The sequence below is a fragment of the Cinclus cinclus genome, chromosome 5 (assembly GCF_963662255.1).
Source record: "Cinclus cinclus chromosome 5, bCinCin1.1, whole genome shotgun sequence".
NCBI lineage: Eukaryota > Metazoa > Chordata > Aves > Passeriformes > Cinclidae > Cinclus > Cinclus cinclus.
The window spans coordinates 15,740,772-15,765,380 of record NC_085050.1 but is presented as its reverse complement, the minus strand read 5'-3'; the positions used below and the strand labels follow the sequence as shown (position 1 = coordinate 15,765,380).

The 24,609-nt window shown below is 36.7% G+C and overlaps 1 protein-coding gene across 3 annotated transcripts in view; it reads left to right on the top strand.

Moving 5' to 3' along the window:
- The window catches only part of LCORL (ligand dependent nuclear receptor corepressor like), a 79,733-nt gene that overhangs the window by 2,791 nt on the left and 52,333 nt on the right, over positions 1 to 24,609 (top strand). For all 3 annotated transcript variants that reach the window (XM_062493412.1, XM_062493411.1, XM_062493413.1), the window contains exon 2: positions 21,789 to 21,854. In XM_062493412.1, coding sequence (XP_062349396.1) covers positions 21,789 to 21,854 — 66 coding nt within the window. The remainder of the gene's footprint in view (positions 1 to 21,788; positions 21,855 to 24,609) is intronic.

The following is a 24,609-nucleotide window of genomic DNA, read 5'->3' as shown; positions in this document are numbered from 1 at the left end:
GATGGTTAGGGACTTCTGCTTGAAGGGCTGAGTTGCTGAATTGTTCATTGGTCAAAGCCTGGCTGCAGACTTAACTCTGAAGCCCATGTGTACATGTAAAAGCTTTGGGTTTGCCAGCCTAGTACGTTAATTTGTGACCTGCAGAATACTATTTAAATTCTCATGTCAAAATGTTCAAACACTTAAAGAATTTGAAAAGAAAAACAGTGATAAAATTTCACTGACATTGCTGAAAATTTGTTTATTTGATATCTAAACATACTTGAAGGTATAAAAGATTCCACATGGTAAATGGATGGAATATATTAACAGAAATTTGAAATAGGTGTTCAGTACAAAATGTCTGTTCAGCTGGAAATCTTTGTGTGTGTTATGTTGAGCACTGACATTCCTAAGATGCTTAGACTTGTGCTTATTGGGTGTTCTAACTCTTGCATGACTCGATCAGAGTCCAATACTAGATGCTCTTAAAAAGCACCTGGAGATCTCAATTCTGTTGGTGTCCTCACAGCTGTATAGTACATGCTAACAAGTACTGCTTATACTTACCAGCAGTGCTCACTGGTATGTTTTGTCTTCGGTACAGTCTTTGTGACATAACTAACACAAAATACCCTCAATTCTAAATTGTGTATTTATAGAAAAGTGCCAGAAAGCTCCGAATTGAAGTACCTGAGTTCTGTGGTGGTTTAAATTGCAAGGTATTTCATAGAGGTGGATATCAGAAGGATTAAAAAGTGCTGTCTGGTGCTCTTTGATTAGAACTTTGTAATGTGAATTGATTAATTCTATTCCATTGGATTGAGAGGCTTTGGCAGTATGGAGCTATAAGTCTAGCTTTGTGATCAGCCTTAAGAAACAGGATTTATGCAGGTTTTTTCAAGCAGTAATTGATCCCACTGCTCAATTTCACTTGAACTTTGTAGGTAGAATGTTGGCAAGTACTTTGAGTTCCCGTTATTTTCTTGAATAGGAACAGGACAGACCAAGTATGGCTGGGATGCAAGAAAGCTTCAAGCACAGGGTTGGGCTTTTTGCTGTTTTTTCACAGTAGCCTGTGGGTGAGGTTTGGAGCAGTAATAAGGGGCTTTTTAATGAAAGTGTCAGGTAATACCAACCATGGATGTTGGAATCTTGCTGGGACTCTGCAGTGTGTTATGAAAATAAGTGTCTAAGTAAAACTTTCAGTGAAAGATTAAGATATTATTGCTACTTTTTCTAAAAAAAATAATACGTTGCTATTTGGAGGAAGGGCAGAAGTTTTACTGTCGTTCTGCTGCTGCTCAAGGGCACACATTTGACAGGAAATTGCCTTGGTATTTCTTATGAAAACTGAAATTTGATCAAAGTGAAAATCCATTTTTTATATGCTAGATTTCACAAGCATGCAATACTCCTTGACTCTTGTTAAATCTTTTCGGACTCTTTTCCTTCAAAAGTAGGATACATTAGTGCATCTAATTGTTTTGATAGATCTAGAGTTTGTTTTTTTTTTCTTTTTTTTTTTTTTTTTTTTTTAGTAATTGAATTTCTGTTCCAGCTTACTATTTTCAAACAAGCAGTCTCAAAAGTGCCCTTTCCAAGCAGTGGAATTCCCCCCAAACAAAAGATTTATAGTTGCTTCATTTGGTGGTATCCCCACACTTGGCAACACTCCTGCATTAAATACCCTATATCTTTATTCCTACAATATGCAGTAGTGTTCTCACTTTTGATGTGGCTGTAAGTCTCCTTTGCAGCAGGTTAGTGTAACTTTTTTTTTTTTTTTGTATTATCACCATGGTTTTAGGTGATTTTTCTATGGTTGCCATTGTAGTCGTGGGAGAGCCAGTTATTGTGTTACACATCTGTAATGTTCTTGTGTATCTAATAATTATTTTTATTGTGGCTCAGTGCTCTGTCACTGAGTGGCTGTCAGGCCACTAAGAGACTGCAACAACTGCATGCAGCAGTGACTTCAGTATGACACCTGCTTTGAGCTCTTTTGCTTCCTTGGCACTGCAGCATCTTTAAACAGCCAACAAGCCTGCTATGGCCATAATGCTGTCATCCTATATTTTGGGCAGTAATATTGGTATAAGGTGTTCCTGTGGATCTGTTGTAGTTTGAGCTGTGAAGCAAAACCCTTGGTGTGATTCCAGCATGAAGCAGATCAAGGAAGTAATCTCAGTGTTACTGCAGATATTGGAAGAAGAACAGGAATTAAATCTAGATGTATGTCACAGCACAGGTTCACAGGCAATTTTTGATACAATGAGGGGAAGATGGTATCATGTAAGGGAGTAGCTTGAACTAGTATTACAGAGCCAGGTGTGCAAGTAGGCATTAGCATTGAACACTAATTGTAAACCACAGTTTAAGAATGTAATAAAGTGCTGTTTTGCATTGTCAAATCCGATGGAATTGTTACTAGAATGGAGTAATTGCAATTCTGATTACATGTTCGTACCTCTTGGATGTTTGCATCAGCACTCATTGGACCCCTATGTTACCTGCTTTAACTCAATATCTGGTCAACTGTTGTGGGTTTGGGGGTTTGCAGAAAAAAACCAAAACTGATGGCTCCTGCTGCTAGCACGAGGACAGGGAAGGACCTTTGCAACAGAAGCAGCATGGGTAGTAGCAGAAAGGAACCACTGGATTGGTTTAGCTGGCAGCAATGGAACACAGTCCTAAATGTACCATCCCAATTGCCCTGAGCAAAACAGGTTAACAAAAGAGAAAAAAATGGTCAGTGTGTGTTTATAGGTCATTGGAAGTTGCTGTGGTGTATGTATTGCATTAATTTTCGTTAGATTGAAGTAAGAGAAAACACATGGTGTTTGTTTTGTGTTGGACTACCTCTGTTTCAAATATGTAGTGTTAAATCACCTTCTTTTCTGTATTCTCTCATAATCCATTTCAACTCATCAGCTTTTCTCTCAGAAAGAAGTAATTCCCCACTGCTTATATGTTTTTGAATGGCTGTCTTATGATTGACTCTTGAGAGAAATTTATATGTGGTGAAAACAGTACAAGAAAAGTTAGATTAATGACACCCAGAGATTTAGTTGAAAAGGCAGAGGGAGGTAGTTCTGTGTATTTAGCTGTAGATGCAATACTAGTTCATTGATCCCTTGAGAACCTGCAATTGTAAGGATCTGTGGAGCATAATTATTATGAAAGATGAAACTGTACCTGCTACATTGACTCCATGGATTGTGTAGCATGCATGCAGTGCTTGAATTCTTTGCACATGGAACAGAAATGTGTTGCTGGGCATGCAAGCAGATAGGCATATTTTCAGTAGTGTTGATAAAACCTGTGGTTGTTTTTGGTGCACCCTATGTCTAGATATTGCTGTGTGGAAGCAGTTCAATTTTTAAGTGTTCCAGGAACTACTGTAATCTTAGTCAGTGTTTCTAGGCATAGCTTGAACTTTCTTTTTGTATGTTCTTGTATGGTAGCTGTGTACTTTTTATGTGCTGATAGAGAACTGAGAAATTTAAACTCTGATAAGTCTTTCTACATTATAAGCACTGAGAATTTCCTAAGCTGGAACTTGTGTAAACCAAAACCATGGAGTGCAAATAAAGTCACTGCAACTCCCTCTCAGTTTTTCCCTTGATTTTTGGCATTTAGTAACTCTGTACTTTAATGCTTGAGGTTGGTAACTTTCAGGGGGATTTTTTTTTTTTTTTTCTGGTTGATGCATAACACAATGTGATTGTTTTTTTTTCTTTCTGAACTCACTGTACCTACCTTCATGATTTATGTTGACTGGTATGAGCATTCATTTATTGAACAGTTCAACAAACTAGTATGAAAAACTAACCTAGAAAACAGGAGAGGAAACGTGGCAGGAGGAAGAAGAGGAAAGAAAAGGTCAGATCTAGTTTAACTTGGATCAGTTTTCCAATCAGGTTTACAGTGTCCCTGTTTTTTCCTGAGTCAAGTGTAAGTAACTTTGCTGGACAGAACAAGGCTTCTGATTTTTAGCAACTGCTTATTTTAGCAACATTTTTGCATGTTTGAAGTGTGTAAGTTGGCTGGAGAGTGTCCTAACCAACAAAACTGTTGAGAGAGAATACAGTACCACTAACAGTAAGATCTTTCTAGTTGTTCTCCCTTTGTAGTAGAACTTGTCTAGTCTGACAGTGAGCTGCCCTTCTGTTTTAAGTTAGTTTGGGAGGCCTACTGTAAATTTTTTTGTTGTTATTGTTCTGGGTTGGTTTTCAGTTGGGTCTCCTGACCTGCCTTGCTATGTAAGGGAAATAATAATAGGTATGTTTTATGCTGATAGGTTTATCAGATCAGTGTATGCTGTTGAGGAGCTGTAGTCCAACTACTCTCAAATAGCTAGTGCTTGTACTGCCAACAGTTAAAATGGGAAAAATTAGTACCTCTTTCCCTTTTCTACCCTTGTCTTTTTTATTTTTCTGCTACATTATATGGGTGTTTTGAGTAGATGGTTACAATGGATCCCTTTTTCTTGACTATGACTCAAGTATGAGGGCTTCAAACAAAGTTGTTTTTCTAACCTTTAGAGTTCAGTGTGTTTATGTAAAGTGTAGAGGTCAGGCAGAGCTTTATAGGCTTCACTAACTTAAAATTCTTTGTCCCAGTTAGAACTACTGTCTTTTATGTTATTCTTGAGCTTTGCTCTCTTTAATGTGCTTGGTGGGAACTTCGATAAGATAAGCTGCAATATTAATAGAGGTTGTAACAGAACTGAATTGGTGTGGTTCACAGGTACAGTACTAAAACTTCAGAAAAGTAAGATGACATTCTAAATTTAGCTACCATGTATTAGGAAAAAAAGTCACAGAACAGAAAACCAAACAAAACCAAAATCAAAACCAACCTTGTTTGGGGGTGTAAAGTCGTGTAATGCATCTCTTCTTTTTCCACTGCTAATCTACTACTTTGTCCTTCCATTCACTAAAGGCATAAAAAAGCCAGGAAGGTGTGAGGAGGGAGTAGAGAAGATGCATGGTAGTGGTTCATCTGTTTGAGTGTGTAAGGGCACAGAAGATGTATTGCAAAGAGCAGAGAACTCTGAATCTGCAGAAATGCATTGAGCTGTGGAGGCTGAATTCCTCTTTATGGGGTGTGGTCAAGCAGCATGTCACTCTGCAGTTCAAAGAGTCAGGGGTTTATTTTTCTTTGTTTTCACTTCTGGCACAGTTCAAGTTCCTGTGTAGTGTCTTGAGAAGCTGAATTAACCTCTTCTCAGATAAACATCCTATTCTTGGCAAAATTCTTATAGCATCTCAGTTACTGCTGTGTTTGGTTCTCAACGTCCATCCAGGCTTGTGTCTCCATAGCAGCATGTGTTGTACTGCAGGAGTGTGAGTTTGATAAATGTCATCAGATGCAATTTTTTAAGCTCACTGAATTTGTGACCTCTTTAACTATATTCCTTGCTTTCAGTTTCTCTATAACTACTATTAGTAGAGTCCTGATATAAAATTATGAGACATCCTAGCTTTAGTAGCACCTGGGGATTGATTACTCATATTCAAAGTGATGTTCAGTGGGAAAAATTACTGGTTTTCAGTGTATCTTATTATAAAATTTTGCTATTTTATTTTTAAAATGCTAAATTTTAAGATTTTAAGTATTTATCTTCCTCCTTCTGCAGTTAGCAGCTTCTTCAAATAATCTTAATTAAAGTCTAGTTAGTCTTGTATGTGAATAATAATTCTCACTGTCATAATTCTACGTTCATGGAATTTTACAGACTATTTAGCTTTATAAACTAGCTTTGGTGCATCTGTAGTCTGCTGATCCACTAATAAGTCAGAGAGGAGTACAATTAATCTAGGTTGAATATGCTCCTCCTTTTCATAACTATTGTCAAAAAGCTTTGTATATCTTATTTAAAAGTTTTATTTTCCATTCTAGAATGACTACACCATTTAGTAATGCCAGTACTGGTGTAAAACTGCTGGACGTCTTTTGATTAACAATGAATTAGCATTGCTGCCATATATAATGTAGATTGTAGAAGACTGCTTTAAAGGAGCCCTGCTTGTGATTGCAGCTGGCAGTTTGGCTCACAGAACAGAGTGTGCCACAGCAAGGCCCAGATAAATGTGACGATCTGACTTCACTTAAGTCTACTATTAAGCCCCCTAATCTGAAAATGGGGGAGGATTATCAAATGGCTAGTGTTTTGTGACCTTAGTTCAGGTGTAGGTCATTCTGGTGTTTGCCACTGAGGGGGAAGAAAAATAAAATCTGTTTGAATTTTACTGCTGCCTTAAACTGTTCTGTGTATGGGCTTGAGTGCTAGCTGTGACAAACTCTTTCAATGCTGTGCAATCAGCTAAGTAATGTGGGAGTTACCTGTGGTTCTGGTACATGCTCCTTCAATTTTCTTATTCTTCCTGTCCTGAAGGACATATCTGTCCTTCTCTCCAACTTTCATGAGAAGTATTCGACTAAAACTTGAAAGCGATATAGTACAATGGCTTTTGGGGAAATATGTTTTATCAACTCACTTCTGCCATTTTGAAAGGTGCTCCTACCCACAGCAGGGGGCTGGAACTGGAGGAGCTTTAAGGTCCCTTCCAAGCCAAGCTGTTCTATGACCCCTGTTTACTTGGCAATCTTGCCACCTGTTGTGTGTTCCACTCTGTTGTGGCTTTTGAGGTCAGAGATCTTCCTGTGATATTTCAAGTTTCAAAGCTCTCCTGATTGAAGTACTGCCACACCTCTTTCTGTTAATGCCTAAATCTTATTCAGTTATAGTTGTCCTGTGATCTATCAGGAAGTGAGTGCCTTGGGTCAAAGTAATTTCAACTGTGCAGCTCTTACTGGGTTCTTTACTCCATTACAGGTATGTTCTGCACATCATTTGATTAGATGTGAAATGAAGTCATTTGTTTATCTTCGAAGCCTACATCGTACTCTGCTGATGCAATGAATCAGAACTTCCAGTGTACTTTGATTTTATTTTAATTATTGGTTAAATGTATTTAGCAAGATAAAACTTACTCTTAAGGAAATTGTCTTCTTGAGGGTACACCATCTCCTTCAGCATTACTTGTTCTTGTCTTCCTCATTTTTGTCAGTTCTGCGCCTGTTTTACATGCACAATTCCCTTCAGGCTTGACAAAGTTTTGTCTTGAGATGCTAATTGGTGTTTAAATTGGTTAAACTCTGACAAGACCTCTGTCCTAACTCTAACTGATGTATACTGTTGTCAGCTCTGGCAAGTGCTCCTTGTCCCACAAACCTTCAAAGTGTGAGCTGAAGATTTAATGTATCATGGATTTCTTATTTAAGTAGTCAATGCTTTCTGCAGTTACACTGCAGGAGAAAAAGCTGTGAGAGAAACACACTGTAGTGTGACCTGAGAAAACTTGCATGATGAATTTAGGTTATTGAAGTCTGTGATATTACTTGCTGCATGTGTCTCTTAATTGGTGACTCTAAGAATACTTGTCCATTGGTTCAGGAAGGAGTTTTGCTGGCCCACACTTAGGTTTATAAGGCCTTTACCTCAGGTTGTCACATACAGTAGTATTTTGACAGCTTCTCCTTGATGTAACATGAAGTGATTCCCCACTGTCTCATATTGTCTGAGGAGATCCTGACATGTTTTTGGACTGAGGAATGGAATAATTCACCTTGTCTGCCTCATTCAGCCACCAGCATCATAAACTACAAAAAGCCAAAACAGCCTCTTCTACTGTTGTCTGCTGGAGTAGTTACTTGGTAGTGATTTAGATGGTGTATTTGAAGAGCTGTTAACTCTCCTTTGCTCTGTGTGGTGCTGCACTTCTCCACCTGCCCTTAACTGACCTGATTAAGTGGCATTAACTGGATACCCGGCAGCTTCATGCATTCAGCATCTCAAGTGGCAATCAGCGATTTTCTCCTCTTTCATTCTCAACCTTTCTGATAAGTAATAAATGTTTTTTTGCTCTTTATGTGAGAGGTATGAGTGATCTTGACCTATGAGACTGATTTAAGAAATTTGGTACCAAATAAGTAACTTAGTTTTCCAGAATGCTGGTACTGAGATAAATATTTCCTGCAGAAGTGTCCCTCTTGCTGGAAATGCAGACTGTAATCACACCTTCCATTTAAGAAATATTATTCATGTATTCTTGATCTTGTAGTTCACTTGGCTGCTGTGATTGTAGTTGTCTTTTGAAATTGTTTCATTAAGAGGGAAAAGTACTCTACTTATAGATCAGCTTGAAGTACTGAAGTTTCTTGTTTTGTCTTGCTTGAGATTTGTGGGAAGCAATGGGTAATGGCTGTCTTGGGTCAAAGAGACTCCCTAAACTGTGAGTGGAATAATGAACACTGTTAAAGATTCTGCCTTCTCTATTTATCTTATGGTTCTTATGGAGAAAAAGAAATTAACCCCAAAACAGCTGATTTGAATTTTTTTTTTTTCAGATGCTTGATCTTAGTGCAGAATTTGTGCTGAGTTGTTTGTTCTAAGGAATAAAATGGGGACATTCACTTTTCCCCTTTTTTGCATAGTGTAAAGTGAAGAGGCATCTCTGTTTTTAGAGCAGACTAATAAATTTAGAAGTGAGAATTACTGTCTGTGGAAATAATGAATGTTTGCTTTTGCTAAGGAAGAGACATAGTGCTGGAGCAGCAGGAACAGGGTGTTTGTAAGACAGGATAACTGCTGTTTAAACCCGTCTGCCTTGTGTAAGAGCTCTTGTCTGTTCCCAGCATGATTCAGGATCTTGCCACTTAGGTACTTTAAAAAATTATCTGGTTTTCCTTTGTGGTGTTCTCCCTGCTTCCCAACGCAGGTCAGACATTGTTACTAATGTGAATTTTATAGAGTCTAATCAGACATTCAATACAAAACAGTTACAAAAATCTCCCAGTGAATTCTCATTTCTAATATATGGTTGAATTGAGTGCTATATGAATTCTGTTCCACTGCAGATGAGTTTGAGTCACACACTTTGAAGCTTACCATTTTCTGCTTTATCTTGTGCCATTTTTTGATTGGGAGGAAGTTTATCAGAAGTTTTTACAGATGCATACTAATAGCTTAAAGGAAAAAAAAAAGCAGACCAAAAAATAAAAACAAAAAAAAAAAAAAAAATCAACCCCCCAACCATGCCTGCTTAATCTTTTGAATTGTGTCAAATACTAAAAGCAAGTCCCAGAGACTTTTTTGTGCTCTCTTCTTATATGTGACACCTTTTATCTGATGAAAATGCCCAGTGTGAAGCTAAAATTTATGTTTAAAGTCTTTCTTTCTGTGTTTCTGCTTTTCTAATCTCCAGGGAGAAATGAAAGGATTCAGCCTTTTTAAATCAAAAGTTAAGCAGTTGAAAACTTTTGTCTATTCATTTCAGTGTGTTCTAAGAGTTCAACAGATGTTGACTTAAATGATGCATATTCCAGGTTGGTTGTCCGTGACCTGTAAGCTGGGCTACACTGCCTACATGCCTTGAGCAATGTCAACTTTTCTTTTATTCACTGAGCATGTTTAAGAATTGGTTTAAAATCACAGTTTAGCTGAGTTGTTTCCATCTAACAGGAGCATCTGGGGCACTTGTAATTTTAGCCTTGAGCACCAGAAAATATTTTTTAGAGAAAGTAACCAGAGTTAAAAATTTGTATTTGTAATGACATTTTTAAATAGATAAAAGTTGGTTTCTTGTTTACATGTTGCTGGCTCTAAATTGTGTCTAATTTGCAAAGCAAATTTCTGCCTGGATTAAAAAATGAAGGCTGTTAGAGGGGCTTGGGGGGATTTAAAACTAGGTATTTGTAAAAATAAGCTGTAAATTAAAGGTGAAAATATATGGCATAGGTATTATAAAATGCAGAAAAGTGAACTTAAGACAAATTTAAGGAATTAACTGCTATTGGAAAGGTACGTTCCACTCATTTCATGCAAACATTTCAGTACTTCTAGGATTACTAAAATGTTTTTTTATGATCTAGTTTCAGCATTTGTGTTAATGATGAAAATTTGAAAATAAATATTTTGAAGAATCCGACACTGAGATTTATAGAGTTGATAATTCACTCACTGTGTTATACTTCGGTAGCTTGATACAAGAAGCTGTTCCTTCTGGAGCTTCATTATGTAAGAAAAGTGTCAGTTTTATTGCAGTCTAGTTGCACGATTTCAGTCAATTTCAAACTTTCTAAATAATAGAAACCAATAAATAGTTTCTCAATAGGAAATAGTTTCTGAATAGGAGGAAGATGAATATGCTGGGTGAGATGAATGACTTTTCTCCTGATCATAATTTCAAAGCTATTTATGGGAAATAGGTTGTTTGAGTGGCACAGAAATTATAATTGAAAAGAAACCTAAAAATTCCCTTGAAATGGATTCTCTTCTGAAATTCCTCTTCATTGGAAAACCTAGTGTCAGGCATCAGTTTCATGGAATGCTCTAAAGGCTTGTAACTTCATTAGTTTGCAGTGGATATATGGTGTAACACAGAATCCTTAGCTTCAGTTTCTCAAAAGCCCATCAGGCTAGGAATGTTTTGATTTTTTTGGCTCAGTGGGCTGGTGTTTTCTGATAACTGGTGTTTTCTAACAGCTTTTCTTAGCGGAAAGCCCAGTGTTCTTTGATTCTGGTAATCCAGGAAGTGTGCAAGACCTGTTTATTTGCTAGTTGACTCCTAGACTTTCTCCCAGATGCTGGTTGGATGTGTGATACTGCAGTAGTGAAACAATGTTGTGACCTATTCATTGTTACAGACTCACTGTGGACTTGACTTTTCTGTGGTTCAGTAGACATCTGACTGGGCCTTCATGCAGAAAAAAAGAATTTATCTAACAATTCTCAACTTGTTAGGTAAAATAGCCAAACTTTTTAGTCCTCCTGTAAATCTTAAAATGAGAATTAAGAAGCAGTCACATGCTTTAGGTACGTGGTTTTCTCAGAGTGACAGTTCTTTCTATGTCTTACTCGTCCATCATTCTCCTCATAAAACATTTAAATTGATACCAAATGAGGAAGTCATAAGCATTTTTCCAAGCTGGATGTAATCTTCTTTTACAGTGTCTTCCTCCCTCTGAATTTTCTTCTCTAAGGATGCAGGCTATGAACTGATTGAATTATTGCCAGCACTGTTCTGAGTTATAGTTGGTATCTAGCTAGCTCTGATGCAGCGTCTTGGAAAAAAGAGAAGGCAAGGAAAAGAGAAGCTTCAGTCTGAAGAACATCAATATTCACACCAGTTACATATTTAAATGTCCCAGTGCAGCAGCTGGGATTAGATTACTGGTCAAAGAGTTTTTAGAGAGAACAAAAATGAACTTTAAGTAACTGTCATTTGGAAGCATTTTTCTCTCCCTGTCCACAGAGCAGCATAGTCACTTCTGAAGCATCTTCCTTATGCCTTTTAAATTATAAATAACACAAGTGTCTCAGAATATCTGGCTACTGCATTAGAAATTAAATCTACTTTTAATTTTGGCAATGTCTGAAGGTACAATAAGAGGTGTCATGTTGGGCTCTCCTGTTTGCAAGTCTGCAAGGACACATTGGCATAGATTACTTTGGAGAAGGGAGCTGCTTTCCTTTTTATTGAACCTCATTTTTCTTGCTGTGGTTTATAAATACCTGAACTCAGACTTGATGCTAATTGCAGTCTTTATTTAACCTACAAAAACTTCCCCCTCCCATCTCTGTTGGCTTGCCACCCTTTTCTCTAAAATTGTGAACAATTGGGGGGGAGGCATGACATTTCCTCTTTTTGTTCTGTGTCTGAGGTATGGCCAATGTCAGTCTCTCTCTTTGTATTCAGCCTAATGCTTGTAACTGCTTCATGTTGCAGCTAGCTCTTTTAATGTACATAGTATTTTTATGAAATTGTATTTTATCACTGTCTTTATCCCCACAATAAAGCACAGCACAGAGAGTTGAAACCAAGGATTTTTATCCTAAGTGAAAACTAAGCAGTCAGCACTGACATGGTTCTGTAGTCCCATTTCAGGTTTTGGTCACCCTGTGTTGCTGGCAGCAGCAGTGTCCCCAGCTGCATTAGTTCTTGGAGTCAAGATTTGCAGAGAAGGAAAAGCATCATTTTAGCTATGGTTTGGAATTTGTATTGGAGTCTAAATAGAGGATTTCCTCCCTTTCATTTTGGAATCTCTGGTATGCTGGTTCCTGTTTGCTCAGGGAACTGAATCAATATGGTAAAGAAATTGAGCGTTTTAAGTTAAATGTTTAGAACTTTCTATTGTAAGAGAGCTTTGTAATGCTGTAAGCAAGAAATGAATTCAAACTAGACAACATATTCAACAGAAGCCCCCTCCCTGCTCCATTCCTATGCAATATCTGTCCTAAATTAAATCCCGATAATTTTTCTGCAAGAAAAATGGGTTACTTTTTACCTGATAATCCGGCCAACACTTTATCTAATAATGTATTTTAAGAATAGATATTCTGTAGTGGTGTTACAAACAGAAAAAATAAAATGTTTGAATAAATATATAATAATTTTTGCTTTGGTTATCATGCTTTGTCTTGAGTATTCTGTCTAGCAGATTACTTTTTTGTTTTTCTTGCCATTTGTATAAATGGCAGGAAGGTGATTGAGTGTTTGATTACTGGATTACTGGTCTGTGTGTTTGTATTTTTGGGGGTTTTGTTGGTGTTTTTGTTGGTTTTTGTTTCTTTTTTTGCTTTTTTGTTGCTGTTGTTTTTGTTTTGGGGGGGTTTATCTTTATTACTGGTTTGTGTGTTTTTATTTTCACGTTTGAGGTTATTTTTGTTTTGTTTTGTTTTTTATTTATCCCAGTGCTTGAGTTGTTTCATACTATAGTCAATCCTTTCCAGATTGTTGCAGTAGTAGATTTTTAAACAAATATATAAGTAGGACCAAACTAAAGCCACCATCAACAACAAAAACCCTGTGACTTGAAGCTTTATGTCAATATATAAGCAAGACTAACATTATTAATCCTTCTCTGGTTGGGGTGGACAGTGGCAAAGAGGACAGCTGCTGGCCTGTGGAACAAAGGGAGAGGCAAAAGAAACAGACACAGATCTTAATAGTTAAATTAAGTTTCTCTCTTAAACACACTGTTCCACTCCTATAAAATATTAAAATAATTCTCTTCTCTACAGAGTATTCTCCTTTAACAAGTTGTAAGAGAATTTCTGCTTATATCCTAATGGTGGGATAAAGGTAATGATGTGTAATAAGAAAAAAAATGTAATTATTTTGTTTTTTTCAAAATTTTGAATTTGGGCTACAAAAAACTCAAATTATTTTCTAAATAATTGAGAGTGGTCTGATATATCAAAGGAGCTTGGTGATGGCTGAGTAATAAACACATACTCTTAAGGGGTTTGAGTTTCTGATGTAATTAATTTTATTTTCCTGTCAGTTGGAGACAAAAGAAAAAAGTTTGGAGCAGATAACTATTTTTCAGGTAAACCAGTTCCCTTCTGTAGTGGTAAATAACGGTGGACAACAGAGTGCAAGCTGCACCTGGAAAATATAGGTGTGTACTTCAGAAGGCTGTAAATTCATGTGATTAGAAGCTAAAAGATGACCAAACATGAGCTCCAAGTCCCTTTCCTGTGGAAGGGGTAACTTATAAGAAAGGCAGATGGCTTTTTCAAGTAAGCCAAAACAAAATACTGCCTCCTACTCTTGCACCTTTATCATTTATTAATGAGAAATAATATTTATCAGTAAATATTGAAGTATTATTGAGAGAGAATTTGTAGAAAAGTAAAGGGTTTTCTTTTAGGGCAACTGCAGCTGGTGCTTTGTCTGCCTGGGGTACATTTTAAAAAATAATTAAAGGCAATTCTAATACTTGACAAAACCAGTGAAGCTGAATTCTGTCTGTGGTATGTTTGTTTTAATCCAAGGTAGCTGTCTTTGTAGGGCAAACCACAAAACTTCCTTCAGATATACTCCTTTAGGGGGCCAAGCTAAATAATTCAGTCATGGAAATGTACAAAATGGGGAGAAGGAGAACTGAAGTTTTTATTTCGATATACTACTATTTTGAATTATATGTTGTTTTAAAAAAAAATCTCTTTTCAGATACATGAAGCAGCAAAGTTTCAAGGGTAGTGGGGGAAAATTGAATTCATTTTTCTCATGGTAATGTCAGTTGTCTCGGGGAGTTTTAGCTCAGAACTTCATGTTTATCTGTTATACCTTGGCATGAAGCTACTGCTACTTAAAGTGTGTATGGGTGAAAGGGGCAGGTGATGGTGGAGGTTGGCTTCTTGGATGGGGCATAAAGCAGTGTGCAGGATCTGTCTTTTGTTCTTTATTTGTCCATGTGATTTTAGATTCTGAGACTCCTCATACAAATTGTATAATAGTCCTCATAGATCAAGAAACACCTCAAAATAACTCAAAATATAGGTTGTATGACTTCAGAATGGGAACAGAATTCTCATGTCTACTAGAGAAGTGTTTATAGAGGCAAATGCAGGAACAGAAATTGAACTTGAGTTGTTATCAAGTCTGTTTAACAACTGGGTAAAGTAACAGTAGCTGTTACCGCACCAAAGAAGTAAAAGAAGGTAGTTTAATGCTGTCTGAAGTATGGTGCTCAATCTCATTAAATGTAATCTTATTCTTTGGATTTTCCTTATTACATTTTAAAGACCATTTATTAACTTTGCAACCTTTTAAGAATTGAAATCAGCAGTTCTGAGCCTACTTTCAAATTAGTTTTGATTTGAAAAGCAATATTAATGGGATAAACTCCACATTGTTTATAATGTGCATTTTTTTTTTTTCAACTTTGTTTTCTCTGCTGAGAATATTAAACTCAAGAAACAAGGAGGATACATGAATCTTCGTTGCTGATGCTTGTTACTTAGCAGGATCTTAAACAGGAGTAGGGTTGAGGCCTGATTTTATGTAAGAAGGTCAATACAAGTGTTTTGGATTCCAGTAAAACAAATCAAACTACCATAATTCAGAAGTGATTCTTGGTGTACTAAGTCACAAAATGAAGGGTGATGAAAGTGAACTTTCAGGCACACAGAAGTTGTGAAGATTTCAACATAAACTGCTGCTAATTTTCTTAGGTGGATTAACAAAATTGTGTTTTGCAGAGCCTCTAGGTTCTTTTTTTTCCTCCATTGCCTCCAGAGGCCATAGTACTTAAGGCTAAAAGTCTCTTTTCATTTTAGCAAAAATACACGTACATGCTCTGTCCTTCGAAGCAGTGTGCAGCAGTCATACCCTGTGCCAAGCTGGTGATATGCTGGAAAAGAAGGGAGGAAGCAGAACTTAATTTTCATGCACCCAGAATCTTCCAAATTCTTTAAAACATAGAGCAGCTTATGACAGTAGGATCTCATCTAAAGGGTAACCTTTCGCATTAGATGAAAAGTAGAGCAGTAACTATGAATCAGATGAGCAATCTTGATAAGCAGCTCCCTCTTTCATTTAATTTTTTTCTGTACCTGTAAGGAACACTTACCTACTCTTTGTGGTATGCATCCAGAGGCATGAATAAAACAGTCTTTATGACTTAGAAAAATATCAAATCAGAAGTGAATTTATTTGGAAGTATTTGCACTTTAATCTTGAGCAGATGAACTGATAAAAAAACTTGCACTTTCTTAAACTGAAAAAGCTGCAGCAGATCAGAGGAGGGGAGAGCAAGTATAAGTAAAAAGTTTTTTAGGTAGCTTACTGTGCAGTCATTGGTGTCATTGTTACAGTTTGTGCAAGTTTTGTGAGGCACTTCTTGAGATTTAGCATGGTTGTGTTATAGCACTGAATAAAATAGCAAATAAAGTGCTTTGGTAATTTTTTTTAACTAAAAATGGTTACATTTTAGTAAAATGTCCTAAATATCAGTTTGGTTTTTTTTTAAAAAAAAAGGCCTTTTAGCTAAAGCCCTAGAATTGGATTACTTAAACAGAAACATGGAAAGTGGTAGAGAAGAAAGACTAGTAGTGAAACAAAAAATGAAAGGGGAAAGGAAATATATCTGCTTTTTTGAAGTGGACTTTAATTTGAAAAGAGCATACAAATCCAGGAGTTAGTATGACCAAGATTAGGGCAATCAAGAAATTAATGTGATGTGGAGTGCACCAAACCTATAAAAAACTTAATACAACCTGTGCATATTTTGCTATTCTTTTTCCCAGCTGCAGAGTAAGTGGTACTCCTATCTTCAGACCCACCAAGTGCTTCATTTGAAGGTGGTAGTCAAATGTCAGTTCCATTTATTGCATGAAATTTCTTCCTTTTTTTTGGCTATTTTTCTAACACATAGTCTGAGTAATGCAAGTTTTTTGGAAACCTACTTGCAGTCTCCATTCACTTACAGGTTGTGGGGATGAAAGGAGGAGATGGGTGTTGAATTCATCTTTGAGGCTAAAGTAACTGTTTCCTCTGAGAAACATTATGGAGATAAAGCTTTTGGAAAAACAATAGTCAGTGTATAGCTAAACCAGTCTTACCTCAATTTGTGTTGTATAACTGTTCAATTACTATATCTGTCCAAAATTAACCTAGACCAGCTTTGCATTAAAATTTCTGTAAATCTTGACCTTGTGATTTTCTCTAGGCTTAGTGCAGGGTAGACTATCCATTGCTTCCACAGTGACAGGGTCTGCATGGCTACTTAGGAGTTTGTGAATGGAAAAGGCTTTTGTAATTCACAGCCATGCAGCTGCTGCTGAGGAGTAGGATGAAGAAAGTCTGTATCTGGTCATGTGGAAGAGTCCCTGTATATTACTTAAATGCCTGTAACTGTATAAGTGGCACAGGGTTGGAAGCTTCCATGGAATACATCCTTTTAATTATTACTCTGTTTTATTAATGATGAAGAATTTTAGAGCCTGCACTGTTCATATGTGGCACTCTCTAATGTATAGATAGACTTTAAGATGTTTCAGACTCTTAAGTAGTTTACAGTGATAAAACCTTATGGAAGATTTTATGATTTCAGCTTTATGAGCAGCTGAAAGGTAGCTTCACTTCAAGATTTTGAAAGAAAAAAAACTTGTAAAGACAGTCTAAAGACTTGCTTTGGACTTGGTATCCTGTTTTAAATCTGAGTAAACTGGTAGAGACACTTAACATACTGGAATTAATTCACAAAGCATTGGGTTTTTTTAATCCTTCAGTAGTGGTAATTGCTCTTCATCTTGCAATTTCTTTGACGTTATAAAATATTTAGTAGGATAACTCAATAAAAACCTTGCCATAGGCCCTTGGCCCATATGAAACTTCTGTGATTTGTACAAGACGATATAGCATCCCACTTCTAGTTCCACTGTGCTCCCCCCATCTTGGGGGAGGGATGTAAATCAGTGACTACTAAGCCCACAGAAAATTAGTCAGCTATTCAAGTTCCTCACTTCCCTTGGGATCCTGCATTCTGTCTCATGGTTGCTGAGGCCAAGACCACTGTTAACTGTCCCATCACTGATTATCTCTTAGTTAAAGATGAGTAGCAGCTGGATAGTGCTCTTCCCTGTTGAGCTTGTCCATCACCTCAGGCAGATGTGTCCTCCAGACACCACAGAATCCCCCGAGTCGCTTGTGCACTGGCATGTTGCATTTCCAGCATGTGTCTTGGTGATTGTGCAGTCTTTTTTCTTTTCTTTCTTTCTTTTTTTTTTTCCCTTTTTTGTTGTAGTGGTGTTTTTTGGGGGTTATTTTTGTTTTTTGAGGAACTTCTACTTATCTTTGATTGGCAGTCTGTACAGTCTGTAATAGATGTTCACTATGATGTTTGCCTGGTTGAATCCTGGCCTGTAGATTTTTAACTGTCCTGTAGCCCATTCCACACTAAGGCTCCGTTTAAGTTAAAATCTAAGCACTTTTCCTTGACTTTCTCACTTTACATTTCTTAAAAGCCAGTATCTATCCACTGCAGTTGTGTGAACTGTCTCACCAGGTAGATTGTTACATTCTCTGGTTTATAATCCCTGCTCCTTGCTTCCTGTGCTGAATGGGCTCATGTACAGCTACTTAAGGTGTGTCCCTGCTTATGCCACTTGTTCAGGGAATTGTAAGGGCCTTGTGTGCATTTACCCTCTCTACCATTCTCTTCCTTTCTAGGCTTCAGTCTCCACTTTCCTGACAAACATAGCTTGAAGACGTTATGAGATGGGCCTGATGGTAATCATGATTTGCATTATCAAATAGATCCTGTCTTTCTCAAAGGATCCTAATGTTGTAAGAGCTGAAGTTCTGCTTGCGGCCATGTAGTCAGATGTAGATCCAACAGGATGTTTGTTTGCCCTATGAAAGCCTTCACCTTGGATCAACACCTGGGCTCTGGTATTTATTACATTGACACCTGGTGTCATTCACCATTGCCCCTCTGCTCCTGTAGTTAGCTCTGGTCTGCTGCAGATGACTTTTGGCAGTATCATGGTGGCTAGGTGGATGGGTAGCATGATATTTTCAGCAGCCAGATGACCCATAAGAGTTTCTCTGTAGCTGTCTGGGTTTGGACCAGAGGCAAGGGCTGAACTTCTAAGACAGCCAGTCTAGTTTCTGGGCAGAAGCCCCATGGGAGTCTGCAGTTACTGTCACCTCTTGCTTCCTTTTGGTGGCTTTGGCTGTGACCCATGGCTTATATGCCAAACCTGATAGAACTTGTTCCTGGGCTGTTTGCCTTTTTGGGACACAAATAGCTACCGATGGAAAAAGAGAGCCCCCTTCCTGTTGCTGGAGGTTACAGCTTCAGCCTCCTTACTCGTGGGAATTCCTGTCCCATCCCAGCCCTGAGTAAGGAAAGCAGTATCGTTGGTGGGAGAAAGGCAGGAAGGAGAGTTAATATGGGGGGGGAAAAAAAAAACAAAACTGTTCACAGCTTCATTCAGAAAAACAAACTGTGGAAACTTGTAACTGGGTTAAGAGACTACCTCTATCACAAATTTCTACTTAGAGTGTCAGATAATAAAGAAAGCTGATTCTTTCTACATGAAGATATAATAAATGTATTAGAGAAGGGAGGAGTTTGACAGATCAGGGTATTGCAAGATACTGGAGCCAAGGGTTGCTTTTCAGTTTGGAGCTTGAAAGTGTCAGATCTCGAGTAACACTTTTGAAAGGCAGTTTGGAATCAGAGGCAATCAACTACCATGAGACAGCAAATTCTGTAAAACTATTTTGAAGCAAATTTTTTCCATTAATGAATAATAAAAAAATACAAGCAAAGTGTATTTCTGACTGGTTTCTGTAGGCTCTGCAGGTTCTGGAGAGTTCCAAAGCTGCTACTACTATTTGCTTAAGCATATTGACTCAAGAAGAAAAACAAAAGATTTGTTGAACTGCTTGTGTCCAGGTGGCTACATTTTAGGAAACAGTGCTAGCATTTGTTCATCAATACTAGAAACTAAGATATATCTTCATGTTTAGGTTAAACTAAAATTGTATCGATTCTGCTGGAAGGCAGAAGTACTTTGTGGAGCATGGAAGTAACATAGGTGCTTTCTGGGAAAATTTTAGCCTACGGTCTGAAAAAGATTCTCTTGATGTTCTTAGGTTGTACAAGTATGTTTTATTTAAAAGAAGGCGTCCAGTATCTGAAGGTGAGGAAGCAAATGATTGGGCAGGGTAAGTCTGTTGTGGCTCCTTGGAGAGGTTCTGTAATACTTCAGGAAGAGCAGTATCCCCTTGGATGGGTAGGATGGAATTAAGTTTGGTGAATTAGCAAAGAAGCGGTCTGATGTATCCTGTCCTCAGGGTAAGAAAAAAAAAAAAAACACAAACAAAGCAAAAAAAACCATCTCCAACAGTGTGCTAATTGCCATCTTTAATACAGGCTGTATGGAAGTCTGTTTGGAGATTGCAATCTTCCTTGACAAACTGCTGTTTACAGAGCTGGGGTTTCTGTACTCATGGTTTTGCACAGGCAGGAGCAGGTAGGTGTACCTAGGTAGGGCAGGCAGATAAGGACATAAGTAAAGGCAGAAACAAATACCACCCTCCACAGGGTGGGAGGGGTGGTAGGTGGGATGACTGGGATGGTAAACAAGCTTCCTGTTCTTTGATTGACGAAAGTTCTGAAAAACAGGAGTTGCTGTTTGTTCTTTTGAAATAAGCAGAGCTGTCTCCAAGAGCTGCTTCATTCATTTCCTTACCCAGGGACAGTAACTTGGCAGAATGTAAGTAGCTGCTGACCTAAAATGGCTTACAGTCTGTAACATTAATGGCAATAAATATGGTGTGTTTTCTATTTCCGCTCTGTTGTGTTTGGAGGATTGCTATCTTAACTTCAGGCTTCGTCTCTCTTGCCTTTTTTGTCTGTAACCCTTTGAAGCCAGAAGAACAGGGGTTTTGTGCAATGCTAATATGATGTGAATTTATATTACATTGAATCTAAGAGTTGCTGGATGATGCTTTAAGGTAAATTTTAGTGTGTGCCTGGGCTTTGGGCTTTTTGCTTTCTAGTTCTTGTTGGCTGTTGAAAGGATGTGTGTATATGTATATATGCTAGAGGACAGTGGTTGTCATTTAATTTGTATTGTCTGTCAGTACTACATTTATTACAAAGAAAAGTGGAAAATAAAATCCATATAATTCAAGATCTAAAGATATAAATCCATATATAGCTCAAATAGCAGATTTGTAGACATAAGTGATTCACAGTACAGTTCATATATTAAAATTACTTTGCAATGCAAATTTTAACAAAATCTCACTTGTCAAACTGAAAAGCTCCTATGTGTTGATATCTTCCCTTGTCTGCTTCAAATAAGGTACATATTTATTCTTCTTTATACTTGTGTACATACAATCTAAACCAAAATGTAAATAAGACTTTTGGTGAGAGAACAGGATACTGTGTTGTCTTAAAAGATATCACATGATGAGCACATTTTATGATTCTGAAGGTTTGTTGTTGATAGCAGTTGTTTCCTGAAGATTTTGGTATCTTTTATGTGATGTGGTGATAAAAGGGTCTTGCAAAGTTCTGGTCTAGCAAAATAGCTACAGACAGGCCTTTAGTATAAAGAATGAGAAACTTCAAATGCCGCTTTCAATTATCCTCTTATTTTCAAATAAGCTTATTATTTGAAAGGAGAAATGGGAGCACTTGGAAACTGTTTCTGTATTGAACAAAACTTCTGTTATAGTGATGCTGTAAATTGTCACCATATTTCATCAGTTGTCATGTACTTTTTTGTGGGGTTGAGATTTTTTTTTTTTTTAATTTTGTTCATTTATTTATGTATCCATCATTTGATTTGCTCTGTGTCTCATGACCCTTATTGAAGTATTTTTTTACCAAATACCTAAACAAACTAGCTGGTAAATCTGTAAAATAATTGGATTTTTCTAATCCTTAATTTTAAACGTTTTTGTAGGGATACAGAGGACTAGAGAATACTGTCATGGTATCAGAAGTAAAAGAAGCTTGATTTTTTTTTTTTTTTTTCTATTTGTTGTAGTATTAGCCTGGTCAGATTATATAGTTTCAAGAGATGATAAGTTTCTGGTCTTGAAGTTTTCTCTCTTTTCATTTTTTCCTCTCTTTGTACATGACTCAGAGTCTCAGGCTAAGAGAGAAACTCCTTCACTTGCTGAGAGCTATGAGGCTAATCCTTCCACCTTTAGGATTCTGTGGTGGTTATTTTAAGTCTAATGAGGTTGTTGGGGCATGGCTTAATAGGCTGATTGTGGGCAGATGGCAATTGCCTTGTCTTATTTTTATCTTCTAATGCTGTTGAGTAGTACTCTAGTGGAAGGAGTAAATATTTGTTTGATGGATGTAACAATTTTTGGAATTGCTCTGAGAATTTGAGGATACTTATTGCCAGTTTTCTGGAATATGCTTCTTTTAAGAAACCTTTTATTTACTGTTTTAAATGTTTCTTTTGTCTCCAGGTTTTGAAAGTATTTTAGAAGGGCTTTATGGACCAAGGCTACGAAGAGACCTCAGTTTATTTGAAGGTAAATGAGCCAACTTTTGACCTTAACTTACTGGTTTTTCTTTCAGCTAAAACTAGTTTTAGGTATATGTGTTGAATTTTAAAGAGGAAATCTTCCAGTGCTTTTCTTTCCAATATTAATTTATTCACTTTCTTACCAATACTGTGCATAAGCAAAACACTAGGTAAAATAATACCTAGGTTTTGTTCCACTACAGGGGAATTTGGATTAGCTAAGATTTTCTGCAAAGCTCTCGTGAGAAAGACTTACTCTTCTGGAAGAGTGCATCTCCTACTTTGGTTTTGAACACCTTTTAGAAAGGGCAGACAAGCTGCTCAGCTTCCTATTGACATTAATTGGTAAAAGGAAGGTAGTGGATGCTAGTTTGGTCTTGCAATGGTCAAGAAAGTTTATGCTGTTTATACATTCATGTTTTTTACATCTTTATATACACAAAGCTTTTAATTTTTATAATGCTTTGTGTGTGTATGTATATAAAGTCATAGTAAGTTTAAGTAAGTGTGTGTGTATTTGCATATATTTACACCTTCTCCATTACTCTTATAAGACCTAGCATTAATCCAAATGGGTTTGGTTTTGCTGGAATAGTTGTCAGTAACACATAAGTGCTTAGTTAAGTATGGAATGATTTATCTGTCTTTGGAAACATGAGGACTATACAGCAAAAAATTGCTTTGGAATGTTGTAAAAATTGTTTTGCCAAGTTCATTTTATGACTTAAAAAAAATGTTCTTTCTGCTATCAAACCTTTAAAATGCTCCATCTCATTTCTTTATAATTCATTCTCTGATAGTGTAATTTGTAAAGCATATAATTTATTTAGTGCTAGTACATGAGGCAGAGTGGCACGTAGTGTATATCTTTGCTTAGAATACTTTTGGAGCAATTGCTTTAACTTGGTTATGGTTTTGTCCCCTTCATAATGTGCAAGTTCCTTGGCCTGTATCATATGCATAACACAGTCTTTTCATGGGGAAGGGGGTGAGCTTGGAATACCTCTTTGCTGATGCTTTCAGAATATTTTTTCCTGTCTCAAGCTAGGCATGCCACTAATATGACATGAAAACATTTATGAAATATGTACATTTGGATTAAACCTTGTTTTCATGACTGGTATTCTCATCTGCTGTGATAAGCAAGCATATTTGAAAAGGAAACAGGATATTGTTATAAGTGTGCAGTGGTTTTTTTTCTTTTTTTTTCTTATTGTAATTCCAATATATTGTATGTATTGGGATTTACACTGATTAGTAGTTAAAGCTTTATTTTTTTATATCAAAGGGTTTATTTACATTTTCTTTCTTTTGGTGGATTTTTTTGGTTGTTTTGCTTTTTGTTTTTCTTTTTTGTTTGTTTTAATAAGGCGGCAGAAAGTACTGAGCTAATGAGGTAGTGGCCAAAGTCTAAGCTACAGTTGAAGGGGCATTATATGTTACACAGTAAAGTTTATATTGCTCCTTTGGAGTTCATGTGTGCAGGTATTTGAGCTGTCTTAAGGGCAAAGTTTTAACTTATTTGCCTCATGCTGTTGAAGATTTCTTATTCCCATTGCTTGCATATCTTTGCCATTTGATGTCCCTGTGACTTGCAAATTAAATAAGTGTTTATCTAAAATGTAACGTTTCTGAGCTTTTTTCTTCAATTTCTGAAAGTTTTTGTCAGTAATATGCAACAGTTCTTCAACAATTAAAGTCTGTTTCCATCTCTGATGTATCCATAAAATTGATTTTAGTTCTGGAGCCAACTGCAGAAGAGAGATGGCATGGTAGGTTGGGATGCCCACCTTACCTTACTCTATTTTTGGTTCATTTTTATAGATAGAGTATCAGTAACTTCAATAATACTATGTGCAATTGTTTATACTGGCACAGTAGAGGTCAGCTTTATCATTAGTATAGTAGGCAGGCTATTTCTGAGTTGAAATCTGAATTTTGTTGTAAAGATTAATACAGAACTCTCAGGTAAAAATTGTACAAATCTTTCTACTGTCCTAAGTGCCACTTTTCATTTTACAGATAATGAAACTAAGATACAAAGTAAAAAAATTTGCTTTAGTTAGAAGGTATGGCTGGTAGAATTACAATTCATGTTTAGACTCTAAGCAATGTGCCTGAATTACTGCATCTTTTAGGCTGTTAATTTTCCTCATCATAACCACTAAATTAATACTGTCAACATGGAATAGTATGGCTCATTAGCAGAAAGAGTATGTTTCCTCAAACATACCTCAAGAAATTGTGGCTTTCTTGTGCAGAAATATGTGAGAATTGGCTGAAACATATGCTGCTTAGATCCAGTAGCAATTTTTTTCTTATGATGTTGACTTTATCTATTGTGACATGAAAAAAAATCAATAATGTGCATAAAGTGTTACATGATTGATGTATTTCCTCCTTAGTTTTCTCTTGAAATATTATTTGATCTATAAATTAAAATACTGTATTCTATTATCTTAAAGTTACTTGAGTGAATAATAAACTGTAATGACAAATTTAAATGGTAAAAGGTACACTTCAGTTTTACTAGACTATTACACTTTTCCAAGAAGATACCTTTTAAACCTTTCTTTGTGTCTTGAAATTCTTGTATATGTAGGATTTACTTTGAACTTGCTAAAGTGGTTCTTGTCACCATTATTCAGCACCATTTTGTTTTCCTGACTGCTTGGATTCTGCAGCTTCTGGTTGCAGAGGGGTCGAGTTCTGTGTCTTGGCATCTGACCTTGGCTCAAGCTCTGAACTGAGGCTTCTTATGT